The 16,075-nt window shown below is 40.2% G+C and overlaps 1 protein-coding gene across 4 annotated transcripts in view; it reads left to right on the top strand.

Moving 5' to 3' along the window:
- Positions 1-16,075, top strand: part of CRACD (capping protein inhibiting regulator of actin dynamics) — an 81,230-nt gene that overhangs the window by 22,822 nt on the left and 42,333 nt on the right. For 2 of the 4 annotated variants that reach the window (XM_090266839.1, XM_090266838.1), the window contains one exon: positions 5,946-6,117. In XM_090266839.1, the coding sequence (XP_090122965.1) occupies positions 5,946-6,117 (172 nt within the window). Of the gene's footprint in view, positions 1-5,945; positions 6,118-16,075 lie in introns of those variants that run through there. The other 2 variants (XM_090266840.1, XM_090266841.1) reach the window with 2 other exon arrangements.

Raw genomic sequence — 16,075 nt, 5'->3', positions numbered from 1 at the left:
ATTCTGGAGTCTAGATGTCCAAGATCAAGGTGTCATTGGTGTCTTCTAACTTGTAGATGACCATCTCCTCCCGATGTCCCCACATGGTCATGCCTCTGTATGTGTCTGTGTCCAAATCTCTTCTTATAAGGACAACAGTCATAGTGGATTAGGGCCCTCCTAATGACCTCATTTTATCTTAATGATCTCTTTAAAGACCCTTTCTCCACATATAGTCACATTCTGAGGTATTTGGGGGTTAGGACTTAAACATACGAGTTTTGGGGGACACCATGCAGCTCCTGACACATGGTGTGGCACACGGAAGTATGAACAAAGTGCACAATAGCCAGAGTGAAGGCTGATGAATTATCACTTGGCTTGGGAACTTGGGAAAAGCTTCAAGGACCTAGGTCTTTGAATAGAATTTCATCACATTGAGAAGACAAAAATGACATTTCTGGGTGAGGAAACAACCTAAGTCCAAGCTCTAGTCCTTCCTTAGACATTTATAATGCATACCATAGCCCATCCACCCAGGTGTCCAGGATCTGGTGTTCTGGATACGGGCTGGTCACGATGTTCTCTGCCTGTGACTGTGACTGTGACCCACGACTTGACAACTGCAGTCACTACCACCCCGGGCCTCTCACCATTTGTTCCAGGGATCCCTGACTTCTTCTAAAGGAGTATTATTGATCCTGTCTCTTTGTTGTCAGAATCGGCATGGCAGCAAATGTCTTCCTCCCACCATACTTCCCCAGAAAAGGAGAAAACTATTTCTTCTTTGCCTTTGTAACTCAACAGGCTGACATGATACCCCTTCCCTCCTCTCAGTCCTCAGTCTTGTCATCTCCTGGCACCGAAGAGCACAGCCCACTGGCATGTTGCCAACTCCTCGGTCTTTACTGAAATGTACAGGGATTGCGGAGTCCAATAAAAATGTGATAGCCAGCAAGTACTTGTGTATTACAGTGTATTTCCAATACACAGTTATTTTTTAACTAGACATTTCCATCTCAAAAGTATTCCAGTGTTCCAGAGCTAAGAAAATCATTGCAAAATTCTTCCTAAATAGTAAAATTATACAATTCAGATGGTTGCTGTGTTCTGTGTTTTAATGTATGTTATTGACATATGTTAAGTATACATGTTTGAAATCAGAATTTGTCCTAAAATGTTAGGTTTATTTAACCAAAATATTCAGTCAGCTTACTCAGGTTTACTGAGCAGGGTACTCTGTCATTAAGGGGAGGTGTGTGTATGAAATATATGTTACCTAAAGGAACTAAAAGATGTTTGAAAGATATAATGAAGGCAAGTGTTTCCAGCATATGTTCAGAGGAGCACTAGGCATGATGGATGTCTAGTAAGTCAAGTTTCCATGACCAAACAAGTTTGGGAAGGACTACACAATCTCTGCTCTTTCGGAGAGCAATATGGTATCAGCATATTAAAGACCTTGAAAGGTCTCATGGTAAAGAAACATATTTAACTTTATTTTATCTGGAATCTCAAAAGTACTGGTCTTGGAATAAGAACCTGGTACCGACCCACAGAACACAGTCTGAGAAACCCCAGACTAAAACATTTATGATGTTCCAAATGAACTATGATAGGAAATTCTGCTTCTCATTTAAAGCATACCATATAGATAATCCAATGTAGAGAAATGTTATGCTTTTATTATTTTAGGTTTAGAAATGACAATGTAAGAATCGCATCCTTATGACAAATGGAAAATGAATCAGATTTGCTTGACTTGCCCAGTGATTTTTAACTTTTAGAATCTCCTATGTAAACTAGTAATTATGATGATGCAGCCAGAAAATGGTATATTATTATATTCGTGAAATAATGGAAAATTGGCACTTAAAAAAATTCCCTAAAGTAATTATTGGATGATGAAAATAAATTAATTCATTTCAGTACTTAAAGAATGAAAATTACCATGCTCCCTGAAAGTAGTGTATATTCATAAATAGGTTCTTTCCTGTGAAAAATTACAACACAAAAAGGGTGAAATATTAAGACAATGTGGTACCCATTGTCTTTTCTCCAATAAATTCACTCTTATGTCTTAAGATGGTATATTTCCAGAGAGGCTGGTAAGCAGATGTTTCATAGCTAGTAAGAGATGGGATCAGGATTTGGGCCAACTATTCCTATCTCTGGGGCCCATATATTTAACTCTTAACTAGAGCTGCAGCCAATTAAAAAAACAATTTAATAGAACATTTCTTCCTTCCCCTTCTCTGCTTCTCCCCATTGCCCCAACCGCCCAACAAAAATAAATTTGTATTGTAAAATTCTAAAATGCCATCCTGAATACTCTAATGTCAGAGACACTTTGTTAAGCTATACTCCTTCTCTGTGGCAGTTACAGTTGGGAATATTTCACATTAACATTACAGAAGTGCTCTGTTTTACTACATTGTTAAAATTGCTTTGATCTTTTGGGCCCCATCTGTACAAAAATACTCACAATAACAGTTGCTGTTATTTTTCAAGGAAATAGCTTCTCATAATGACCATGCACTTAATCTGGCTGATTCTGTGGAGGCAGACTGTTAATACAGCCCCCAATTATAAGTTGATCTTAAAATAGTTTATTTAATACATACTTACAGACACAGCTCAGGTTTTCGTAATGGTTGTTGTGGCATAAAGTAGCAAATGTTTTGTAAAATTTAGGTACTTGTTGTATTTGAGGCGAGAGATGTTATATTGAACTTTGAGAATAAAACTGGGGGAACAAGTAAAGAAGAGTATAACTCCTTATCTGAGTTATAAAGTTTCATTCCCTATTGATGTTGCTTAATCACAACTTGCTGTCTGAATGTAGGGTGAGCCTAAATATAGTTACTGGTGCTTTTCATAAAGTGAGCCCTGGCAAATTAATTAATTGCCACAATCAATAGTAAAAAATATTATAAAAACAAACTTAAAAATTTTTATTTAAAATGTAAAGATATTTCTGACAGAAAATGTATTATTAATTTTGAAAATGAGGTAGAGGGATGTTACTTATTATAACCAAGATGTGACCAAACACTAAGACTTTGGAGCACACTTGTAAGCTTCTGTCTTCTGACCCCTCCTCCAAAGAGAGGTTGGTGTTCTCAGGACCTAGAAGTTCTTTCTCTCATGGTAGGAAGGAGTGGTTGTTGGATGGGTACTTCAGGTAGGTTTTACTGTTCTTGTACCTTCCTGATAATAACCAAGTTGTTGTTGAAACAGCCTTTCCCAAGTACTAATGAGCAGTGTGCTCTCTGACATTTGGACTTTGACACACCTTCCAGGATAATACGTGTGGACTCATGCCAAGTCACTGCCCATATCACGTGCAGCACAGAGTGCTAGAGCACCTGCTTCACAAGCAGCCCTCAAATGGACAGTTCTGCAGATGGGACCCCCTGAAAGAGGCCATTCTGCACTTGCCTGCAGCCCACCAGGTTCTCCACACTAAGGCTTCCGTGGCCCAGCACTCTCCCCAAGGCTGTTTTTGTCCTGGCCTTGTGTTTGTATTCAGCTCTTTCCAGGTTCTGTTCACTTTCTGGATCCCCACAATAGGACCAATGCAACAACTATTTTCTGTGGTGGCTGCCACCATTCTGGACATGAGGCAATACAATGGACCTCATTAGCCTTATTGACAGACCAAGTCACCCATTAGTTAAATACACAATAACTTGTTCAAGAAACTGTAATCTGTCTATAATAATCGTTAACTCCTTTGGTTCCAGTTCAACTGAACACCACCAACTCCACCTTGAGTTTAGAGCAAATGATGATGTTTTTCTATCAATAAATTCTGATGTAATCAAAAATTCTCTAGTTAGCTTAAAAGCTGGATTAGTGGGCCCAGGGTGGGAGTAATGATGTCATAACTGATGTTTTTAGAATTTGGCTATGCTCTTTTAGAATATTCCTGACAAGAGAATTTGGGGTTAGATATTTCTGCAGTGGGAAAAACACAATTGATATAAAGGGAAAAAGGAAGAACTTATCTCAGAAATAAGTGAAATGTAGCATAAATGGCGGTCTGACCATTTATAACGATGCCCGTTTACAGTAATGATGTCATTTACATATTTTGAACCTTGGAAAGTCACAGAGAAGATATTACTTATTTCATCAGTCAGTGCCAAAGACCAATTATATAATAATGTAATGATACCTGTAGCAGCTTATAGAAATTTTTTAATTTAAAATCTTTATGGACTCATTTTATGTAAGGTCAGTTCTTTTAATACTTGCCTAATGTTCTTTGGTGGTCTTCAAAATCTACTGATGGTAATTTAAGAAAATTACTCATTGGAGATTTTGTTCATGGGAGCCAAAAGTAGGTGCCGAAAATCTCTGGCCTGTCCTCCTGAATAAGTAACCATGAAAAGCATACAAACATTTTGAAATCAAACCTTCCAATTTTTAAAATTTTTACCATTTTTAATGATATTGTCTCAATTGTATTTCACACTTTGCCTTTTAAGTAACACAGTGAAAATTGAATTTTTTTGAGGACTACATGCCTAGCACAAAGCCTTAGGTGTAGGAGGCATCTCATATGTTAGAAACCTGCTTTTGTTTTAAATGTGATATAATACAGCACTGTTTCAGGGACTGCTGATGTTTGAGCGTCTGTTTGCATCTGTATTAAGAATCCCAGTATATGTCTTTTTATAACTGATGACTATTTTATCTGCTTCCTCACTATCTTAGGCAAAGTGGTTTAAAACACTTCTTCCTCACTTCAGATTTTCTCTCAGAAAGGCCAGAACCAAAGATCACTAGAGGAAATGAGACAACTACCTTAACCATCATTAACCTTGTTTTTATACCTAGATCTCTCTGTAGACTCTGGCGGGCAAAGTTCTGGGACCTCTGACACTAAGTCGGGGGCCCATGCCTTTGTGTTCTTTACAGGCATTTTTCTGTACACATTGTGCATTCTCAGCCTTCCCTTTTCCCTGACTCCAGCTTCAAAGATAGGTTTCCCGTGACATAGACAAGTCATTTCATCCCTCTGTGCCTCAGGCTTCTCCTGTGTAAAATAGGGATGTTAATAGTGTCCCCCTTATAGAATTGTGAGGATTGAACTAATATCTGTAAAGTTCTTAGAACAGTGATGCCTAGTAAGAGTTAAATAATTGAAGAAAAAGATTGCCTGACCACTGGATAAATGATTCTTTAAACTTCTTAAAGGAAAGGAAAGGCCCAAGATGGTGCCTCTGGTATGGGATGATTTATGCTTCCTTTTCCGAAGCAGGAGTGGAGCGATGTGGTGGAATTTGTATCTGAAGAAGCAGAACTGAAAGGTATAACCTAAAATATCTAGAAAATACTGGCTGTGAGCCTGGGTGCTGACTGGATGAAATAATGTAGGAAAGATGTCCATAGCCATTCTTTTGGGCTCTTCACAGTAGTTTTAAAGGAAATGAGAGAAAAACCAGAAATATATGGGCATGGAGGGAATTGGGGGAGCAAAGCTTATACCAAGAGGGTAGCAGTTTTCTTCTGCATCTAACGGCTAAAACGGAGTGCTTCTCAGATGACATTATATACATACATAAATTTTTTTAACTGTCTGGCTTATGTGTTTTTCTTGCATGGAGAAAGGGTCATCTGCTTTGTTGAAGAAAGCAGACACCATCTTTGTGTGGCATGTGCAAGGGGATGCTGTGCCGGCCCCCATGGAGCTTGGAACCTCTTTGGGTTGCCCCTAGCTGCTCGTTGAGAGCCAGGAGGCAGAAGACTTACTGTGCTCTTGGCTTGTGTCCACCTGACTGTGCGTGAACAGGGGCAGGCCCGGGCATTCCTGGCATAGGGGTTGGTCGCTCATTCACTCCAATGGCTGCCCTTTGACCCCGCTCCCTGGGCTGGAAGCAGCTCAGATGTAATTTGCTCTTAGGCCCCAAGGTGCAGCCCTGTCAAACTGCAGCAGGTGTTTGTCTTGCAATCCACAGACAAGAAGAAGGGAGGCAAATTCCAGCCTTTCAAGAAGTTGTTCGGCAAAAGGAAAAAGAAAGACACTTCGTTTTCCCGGGAGGCGTCAGTGGGAAAGAAGAGTCACTCCCCCCAGAGCGTCAGCAATGGAACCTTCTCTTCTGATGAGGAGACCCTGGAGGACAATCTAAGGTACTAACTCACTTTTTAAAAATCTTTGGTAGAGTTCTGGGGTGGGGAGAGGTAACCCAGAGGAGGCAGGAGCAGAATCACAGATGTGCTCCCTCTCTGGGAAGGTGGAAGGCTTGGGGTACGTGGTGTGTTCTGTGGAGAAGTCACCTTGGGGCGTTGGTAGACAAGTGTGGCCTTACTCTCTTGGAGAGCACAGAGCCCTGTGCCTTCATCTTGCTGCCCTCACGGTGGTAGGAGGCTGCATATCACTAGCTTAGCTCAACAAGGTTCCTGGGATGGAAGAAGACCTTGCTTCCATGTCTCCTTGTTGGTTAAGAGAAAGGGTGGTCATAGATGAGCCTTTACACCCATATCGAGGACATGGACTGCTCAAGCACAGGGTGGTCACCCTTCATACCCCTGGCCATCTCTAGCAACTTCCAGAACCTGTCTGTGATATCAAATTCTTGTCTTTTTTTTCTATGTTCCTCTTTCCTGTTGCGTCTCCCTCTTCCCCTTCCTCCCTCTCTTAGAAGAAACACAGGCACTAAATATGGCTTTGACAGGGTAAAGAACTCAAAAAAGGCAGGGGCAGAAGGTACTTCTCACCTGAGTGCTGGGAGTTGAAGTCGGAGTCAGAGATGGTTAAGTTCTGCTGCTGAGAGCTTAGAAGTCAGTTCCTCTGAGAAGCCCTTGCCCACTGCCTGATCTGATTCTCTTGCCCTTACCAGCATTCCCCTAGCACCACATGCCTGGCTCCAGCTGGCTGTTGTCACTTTGTATGGAAATTATTGATTTGCTTGTCTATTTTTCTCACTAGACTGCTAGTTTCATGAAGTCAGGGACCAGGTTTTATTCAGCCTCATTCTTAGATGATCAAAAAATGTTTCCTGTGAATGCCTGGCACTGAATCAATTGCCCTAATGTAGTACAGCAGAGCCTTAAATAACGTTTGCTTCAACATCATTTCATGTTATAACATTGATGAGAAGAAAAAAAGTGATTCCCCCACCAGGCTATTGTCTGCCTGGGTTCCCTCCCACAACCCCAAGCTGTGCACACGAGGTGAGCTGGCATGTTTACAGTCTCAGTCTGAGTGAGTGTGGGTGCCAGTGGCCCTGCGATGGGAGGGTGTCCTGTCCAGGGTCAGGTCTCACCTTGTGTCCTGAGCTGCAAGAACAGGCTCCAGCCACCCACCACCCTGAACTAGAATAAGTGGGTTGGGAAAGAATGATTTTACTCCTTTTTATTAATCTTTCAAAAATGTATGTGTAGCTCACATTTATTTAAATGTTTAATATTAGAAGTGTTGGGGGTCTTTATTTAGAAGTTTAGTGATGTTTTTGTGACCAGAATATAGACCTTAACTCTTGTTTCTATCAGCCTATAGTAAAATTGGATTCATTATGTGTTGTTTTGCTTCAAGTTTCAGTTTCTAAGAACCTGTCAACAGTATGATGTCCTCCTGTACATGTTGAAGGAATAGATAATGTAATCTATTATATTTTTACTGTATTTCAAGGACAGAGACAAAAACATCCTCTGTGGTGTGTATTCACAAGCAGATTCTAATAGATACCACAGTTGAGTACAAATTACAAAATTCTCAGGCAAGCAGTGTATTTAAGCTCTACAACTGCTCACTGACAATCTTATTATTGACTCTTGTAGATAAACCTACATTTATGTAACATATGCTATATTTTAATTCATACTTATCTTTATAATGAAGTTGGAAGGATAAGCTTTGGGTGAAGAGTTTTTTTAATGTCTCATTAGCCCTGGCTGGCGTGGCTTGGTTGATTGGAGTGTTGTCCCTTAAACCGAAAGGTCATGGGTTCAATTCCCAGTCAGGGCGCATACCTAGGTTGTGGGTTCGTTCTGGTCGGGGTATGTACAAGAGGCAACTGATCATGATGTTTCTTTCTCACATCGATGTTTCTCTCCCTCCCTTCCCCTCTCTCTAAAATCAACAAGTGTGTCCTTGAGTGAGGATATATAGATAGATAGATAGATAGATAGATAGTCTCTTTAAATGTTTTTAAAATAAAAAAGATGGGAATATAGAAGTCATTTAAAATATGTGTTCCCCTTTTCTTATTGGAAATTGGCAATTGCCATATAAATTCACCCACAAAGTAAATATTGCATTCATTGCATATAGTATAGCTGAACTTCTGATTATTTGTCCTATTACTAGATGGAGAAAATGAAAAATGTTTCCAACAATTCTTATTTTCAGTTCCCACTCCATCAATGGATGTGTTACTTTTCATTGTATAATAGTTCACACAGTTTCTGAACATTTTATTTGCCATCTCCAAAATGGGCAGCTCCCACTAAAACACAAGATTCCATTAACATGATCTTGGTAGAGGTTCCAAGGAGGCAAATTTCAGCCCGAGGTGAGGAAGAATTTCCTAATTACTAGAGCTGCCTAAAAATGGGGAGGCCTCATGTGTGTCAGCAGGAGTGGGGACTGATGAAGGGAATTTTGGCACTGGTGAGAATTTAAAGGAGCTGAACTTTAACTCCAAGAATCTGTAATTCTAGAAATGTCTCCATGGCCAAAAATAGCTCATTATTGATCTGCTCATTCTGCCTGAAATTTCTCATTTCCTTTGGGCTTTTAAAGCATTCTGTTCTTTCTCTAGGTTAGAAGCCTTCATTTCTTCTAGGCCGCTGCTTTTAAATTATACATGCCTGTGGGAAAAGCTAAACAGTAAAACATGATTGGCTTTTTTACAACTTAATGTGACTTAATTTATTAATTAAATAAAACTAATATTGTGTTTCCCGAAGTGTCTAAAATGGATGTTAAATTTAAAAAGGGAGAAAGGGTTATTTTGGCAAATAGGTTTGGGAAATATTGGGCCAAAACAAATTAAATAGGATCCTTTACATAGGACTTTCGAGAGCCTTCATTATGCTAATGTACCCTGGGAGTCTGCAAGAGGAAGGATATAATATAGAGCATTTCCAAGACTGCTTTAGTCATAAACCCTTTTTGCATAGAGAATATCCTGTAGCATATATTAAAGCTGCCACTTATTGAACGTAATACTATTTGTTTTGTATTGATGAACTCATGTAATATGTACCAAGATGCCTGAGATTGACATTATTATCCCCATTTGAAAGGTGAGAAAACTAAGGCCAGAGAGTGACTTGCTGGTGAGTTACTGAGCCACTAGTGGTGAAGAGTACATTCTTAGCCATCCACTGTTTTTCAGCAGCCTTCCTAAGGGAGCTAGTCATGTGGCCCTGAGTTGTCCTGTCTTCCTGCTTTTTGCTACCTGACTAAGGCCCACCTACTTACTGGGACTCTACTTGTCCTGCTTCCAGTTCTGCATAACACGCAGCATTTGCTGTATCATGTATAGCCACAGCACTTTCTAGTGAGTGTCAGCTGTATACCACAATGAGCACTGAAGGGGCTCCCAGGAGGGTGAGCTCCCTCTGGGACTGGAGCTGTCAGGGGAGGGTCAGGCATGAGGAGCCCTTGAGCTGCCTCCAAAGGATGGGCAGGGCAGGATTTGGAGTGGCTAAGAGACAAGGCATGAACATTTCATATCAGAATGGCAGGAGCAGAGACTTCCACATAAGAATGAATATGGCAGCTAGAATAGGAGGGATCTTCCAACTCACTCTATGAGGCCAGTGTTACCCTAATACAAAAACTGGGCAAAGGCAAAAAGACATAAATCAGTATCCCTTAAGAATATAGGCATACCTGGCTGCTGTGGCTCACTGGATCGAGCATCGGCCTGCGAGCCGAGTGTTGCTGGTTCGACTCCCAGTCAGGGCACATGACTAGGTTGCATGTCAGGTCCCCAGTTGGGGGCACAAGTGAGAGGCAACCACACAGTGATGTTTCTGTCCCTCTCTTTCTCCTTTCCCCGCTCTCTAAAAATAAATAAATAAACAAATAAATTATTAAAAATATATATATATAGGCATAAAAATCCTCAACAAAATACTAGCAAACTGAATCCAGTAACACATAAAAAGAATTATACACCATGATCAAGTGGGATTTATCCCAGGAGTACAAGGTTAGTTTAACATACAAAAATCCTTCAGTATAATACACCATATTAATACAATAAAGGACAAAACACATGATCATCTCAAGAGAAGCAGAAAAAGCATTCAACAGAAGCCAACACCCTTTCATGATAAAAACGCTCAAATAGAATCAAAGGGAACTTCTTCAGCTTAACACATTGTTGACCAGCAATTTTATACAAAAGCTATCCCATAGGGCCAGCTATTATTTTGTAATTAAATATGAAATTGAAACAATTTACAAAACTTTTTTACAAAATCTTATATTACTCTCCATTTTAAGAATTGTATAAGCTAATGCAAGTGCAAATATGAGTTAACTCATTATCAGTCAACCACATTTGGGCTTGAAAATACGAATTTTTTCATGACCGGTCAACAATGTTAATAAAGGACAGCCTCAAAAAGATCCAGAGACTTCTGGCCAAGATGGAGGCATCTCCCTCCACAGCTAAGAAGGAATACAACTACCTCAAAACTAGAAACAACCAGAAGTTCCAGAAAATCAAAGTGCATGGAAGTCCAACAAACAAAGATATAAAGAAGAAATACTCATTTAAACAGGTAGAAGGGGAGAAGCCGGGGTGGAGAGGACACGGTGTGGTGGTAGCAGCGGTGACAGTGGCAGACCAGCGGAAAGCAGTTACACATTTTAAAAAGTCAGGAGGGACACCTGAGGAGCATTCCCAGTTCCTCACCAGACCACACAGCTCACAGTACCAGCACGGGGGAAAATCAAGCCTCATTGCTTCTGACTGTGCAAACCAGTGGGGGTTGGGGCGGAGGCAGAAACTGCTGGTCTTTCTGCAGAGTCCACTTGTTTAAAGGGCCCCCATAGTCCTAGAATATCCACAGACCCACCCACACTGGGAACAACAGCCAGGGCAACAGCTAGAGGGGTGCCAGTCCCATATGGAAGAGGGAGAAGTGCCTGGAAAAGGGGTAAGTGCTGGGTAAGTGGCATTGTTCCCTCTCAGACCTTTCCCCCACATACAGTGCCACAACGTGGTGAAACAGGTTGCCCTCTACTAATGAATACCTAAGGCTCCGCCCCTTACAACATAACAGGTGCGACAGCTCTACCTAAGACACAGAGGCAAACAAACACAGGAGCCTGTCAAGATGAGGAGACAGAGAAGTATGGCCCAAAAGAGGGAACAGATCAAGGTTCTAGTGGGAGAACTAAGTGACAAGGAGATAGCCAACCTAACAGACGCAGAATTCAAAACAGTGGTGATAAAGATGCTCACAGGCTTGACAGATATGCTTGAGTACAGCAAACGCATAAGAAGTGAAGGCTATGCTAAATGAAACGAAGGAAAATCCACACAAAATCAATGGCGAAGGGAAGAAAACCAGAATTCACATCAATGATTTGGAACATAAGGAAGAAAAAGACAATCAACCAGTACAGAATGAGGAAATAAGAATTGAAAATAATGAGGAGAGGCTTGGGAACCTCTGGGACAACTTGAGATGTGCCAACATCCGAATCATGGAGGTGCCAGAAGGAGAATTGGAAGAGCAAGAAATTGAAAACTTACATGAAAAAAAAATGGAGGAAAACTTCCCAAATTTTGTGAAGGAAATAGACATACAAGTCCAGGAAGCCTGGAGAATCCCGGGTGAGCTGGACCCAGAGGGAACCACACTAAGACATATCATGATTAAAATACCAAAGGTGAAAGATAAAGAGAATCCTAAAAGCAGCAAGAGAGAAATGGAGAGTTGCCTACAAAGGGATGCCTATAAGACTATCAGCTGATTCCTCAAAAGACACCTTGCAGGCAAGAAGAGACTGGCAAGCAATATTCAATGTGATGAAAAGCAAGGACCTACAATCAAGATTACTCTATCCAGCAAAGCTATCATTTGGAATGGAAGGGCAGATGAAGTGCTTCCCAGATAAGGTAAAGCTAAAAGAGTTCATTATCACCAAGCCATTATTATATGAAATGTCAAAGGGACTTACTTAAGAAAAAGAAGATCAAAACTATGAACACTAAAATGACGAGAAACTCACAACTATCAACAACTGAATCTAAAAAATGAAAACAAAATCCAACTAAGCAAACCAGAATAGAAACAGAATCATAGGTACGGGGATCATTTGGAGGATTATCAGCTGGGACGGGGAGGGGGAGAAATGGGGAAGTGGTGCAGGGACTAAGAAGCATAATCGGCTGGTACAAAATAAACAGGGGGATGTTAAGAATAATATAGGAAAGGGTGAAGCCAAAGAACGTATATGCACAACCCATGGACATGAACTAAGGGGGCGTGGGATTACTGGAGGGAAGGGGCATACTGGGCAGAGGGGAGCAAAGGGGAAAAAAATTGGAACTACTGTAAAAACATAATCAATAAAATATACTTTAAAAAAAAATCCAGAGCTAATATTATACCTAATGGTGAAAGAATAAATGTGTTCTCCTTAAGATCAGGAGCAAGACAAGAGATTTATTCAATACTGTATTGTATCATAGTGTAGGTTAAATCTAGGACAATTAGGGAAGAAAAAAAACCATCAATCTTGCAAAAGAAAAAGTAAAACTGTCTCTATTTGCAGATGTCATGATCTTATCTGTAGAAAAATTCTAAAGAATCCATAAAAAGAACTCTTAGACTAATAAACAAGGGTGGTCTAGGTTGCAGGACACAAGATGGGAGTTCTTGTATTTTAGTTATATTTCTGTACACTAGCAATGAACAATCCAAAAATGAACTTAGGAGAACAATCTTATTGCAATAGCCTCAAAAGAAATAAAATACTTAGGAATAAATTTAACAAAAGAAATGTAAGACTTATACCCTGGAAGTGACAAAATATCATTGAGAGAAATTAAAGACTGGTCGTGCCACTAACGTTCAGTGCAGTGTTCTTTACAATAGCCGGGATTTGGGGGCAGCCCAGGTGCCCATCAGTAGAGGAGTGGACGGGGAAGCAGTGGTGCATTTATGCAATGGAATACTCCTGGGCCGTAAAAAAGAGGAAAGTCTCGCCTTTTGTGATGGCACGAATGGACCTAGAGAGTGTTGTGCTGGGTGAAGTGAGCCAGTCAGAGAAGAGTAGATACCATATGATTTCACTTATATGTGGAATCTAATGAACAAAATAAACAAACAGACTCATAGATAAGACAGATTGACAGCTGTCAGAGGGGAGGACAGTTGGATGGCTGGGTGAAAGAGATGATGGGATTGAGAAAAAATTAAAAGGGGACTCAGGAACACAGACCACAGTATGGTGGCTGCAGGAGGGAGAGGGGTTGGGGAGATGCAGAAGAGGGTAAAGGGGGGAGTAAATGGTGACAGAGGGAGGCTTGCCTTGCAGAGGCGGATATAATGGCGGGCGCACTGGGTGCACTGGGCACATGCCCTGGGCCCCCGACTTCTGAAGGGCCCCGCAAAACCCCAACTTTACACTTTTTTCTAATGACACCAAGTTTGGTTTCATTACTACGCTGCATAAAATATGGTTAACATGTATTTTTATTTTCCCTGTCTCTCTCTTTTTTCTAAGGGGCCCAATATTTTCTTCTGCACCAGGGCCCTCAACCAACCTTAATCCGCTCTGTTGCCTTGGATGGTGGGCACACGGTGCAGTGTATGAGTGATATATTAATGGGATTGTGCACTTGAAACCAATATAATTTTATTAACCAGTGTCACCCCAATTAATAACTTACTTAAGCATATACTAAAAAAGAAAAGGAATTAAAGATGTTCTAAATAGGTGGAAAAACATCCCATATTTATAGATAACAATAGTCTCCAAATTGATCTACAGAATCATTGCAATCCCTAACAAAATTTACCTGCCTTTTCTGTAGAAACTGACGTAAGGGTTCTAAAATTCATATGGAAATACAAGGGACCCAGAATAGCTGGAACAATCTTGAAGGGCTCACACTTTCTGAGTTAAAAACTTGCTAGAAAACTACAGTAATGTAAACAATGTGGTACTGGCTATATAGATGAATGGGTTTGAGAGAGTCCAGAAACAAACCCTTATATTTGTGGTCAGTTGATTTTCAATGAGAATACTTTAATGAATGATGCTGGGACAACTGGATAGCCACAAGCAAAAGAATAAATTTAGACCCCCCCTTTCTATACCATTCACAGAAATGAACTTAAAATGGATAATATCTAAATGGAAGACCTAAAATTAGAAAACTCTTCGGAGAAAACAGAGAGGTAAATCCATGGCCTTGGATCAGGCAACAATTTCTTAAGTACCAAAAAGCATAAGTGAAAAAAAGAAAAATCAATAAATTGGACTCCATCAAAAATACCTTTTTTGGAAGTTATTTTGAAAGGTGATTTGACTTTAGGCAATGGGCACACAACACAATGCGCATATAATGTATCACAGAAATGTACACTTGAAACCTGTATGATCTATTAGCCAATGTTACCCCAATAAATTTAATGAAAAAACAATTTTTGTGATATAAACAATACCATCAAGAAAGCGAAAAGACAGTTTTCAGAATGGAAGAAAACATTTTCATAACACTTATCTGATGAGACTATATTCAGAATAAGTAAAGTACTCTTATAACAATATAAAAAGACCTAAATATAAATAAAAGCAATTTTAAAAATGAGCTAAGGATTTGAATTGACATTCCTCCAGAGATTTTAAAATGTCCATTAAAACACTTGCTCAACATCATTAGTCATCAGGGAAATGCATATCGAAGCCACAATGAGATATCACGTCAGGCCCATTAGGAAGTCTGTCATATAAAAGACAATAACAAGTTCTGACGAGGAGGTGGAGAAACTGGAACCCTCATACATGCTGGTGGCAATGTAAAATGGTGCAGCTGCTTTAGAAAGCAGTTTGACGGTTCCTCAAAATGTTAAATGTAGAGTTACCATATGACCCAGCAATTCAACTCCTAGGTATGTATAAATTGAGAAGAAACGAAAACATATGTCCACACAAAAATTTTATACAGAAATGTTTACAGCAGCATACTATTCAGAATAGCTAAAGAGTTGAAAGAGTCCAAATGTCCATCAGAAGGTATTACTTGGAAACAAAACATAATGAAATACTGATCCAGGTTATGACATGAACATACTTTGAAATCATTTTGGTAATTGAAAGATGCCAGATAAAAAAGACCACCTATTGTATGATCCCATCCACACAAAATGCCAAATAGTCATATTCTAGAGACAGAAATATGAGTGGTTGCCAGGTACGGGGTAGGGTGAAGATGACTGTTCATGGATATAGGGTTTCTTTGGGGGTGACAAAAAGCTTCTAAACTTAGGTGGTGCTGATGGTTGCACAATTCTTTGAATATACTAATAATCATTGGAGTGTAGTTTTAAAAGGCTGCATTTTATGGTATGTGAATCTCAGTGAAGATGTTTTTAAAAAGGGAATGAATGTGGCATTGAAAAGGTCATGTCTGGGTGAGGTGATAAGTTCATGTTGGCAAGGAAGAGTAGGGTCTTACTTCCCTCCCCCAAGACCCTAAAATAGGAGGTTGAAATTTGGGATGGAACAAAAGGAGGTCATGTTGAAGTAGGACATCGTTTCAGAGTAGGGCAGGCCAGCTTGGAAGGGCCAGCATCTGCTCCTGTTGGCTCAAGGTTGTGAGCCCTGCAGGGCGGGGTGGGGATGTGGACTTGAAGGGAGAGAGGAAATGGGGAAAGAGATACAGCTCAGGTTCGCAATGCCTACTTAAACTATATGTTTGTGGTTAACCCCATGCACACCACCACCCCCAAAAGCTAATATAAATCCTACTCTCTACTTACACAATACCTTTATTCGGTGAACAACACGCACCCACATACATATCAGTGTTAATGGTTTAAGGTAATTTTTAGTCCTGATCTACTACTTTCACTTTACCAATGGGGAAACTAAGGTGCAACGAGATCA

This window comes from Furipterus horrens, unplaced genomic scaffold (genome assembly GCF_987537825.1).
Source record: "Furipterus horrens unplaced genomic scaffold, mFurHor1.1.pri manual_scaffold_2, whole genome shotgun sequence".
Lineage (NCBI taxonomy): Eukaryota > Metazoa > Chordata > Mammalia > Chiroptera > Furipteridae > Furipterus > Furipterus horrens.
Note: the sequence above shows the minus strand (reverse complement) of the source record. Positions and strands in the feature narration are given on the sequence as shown.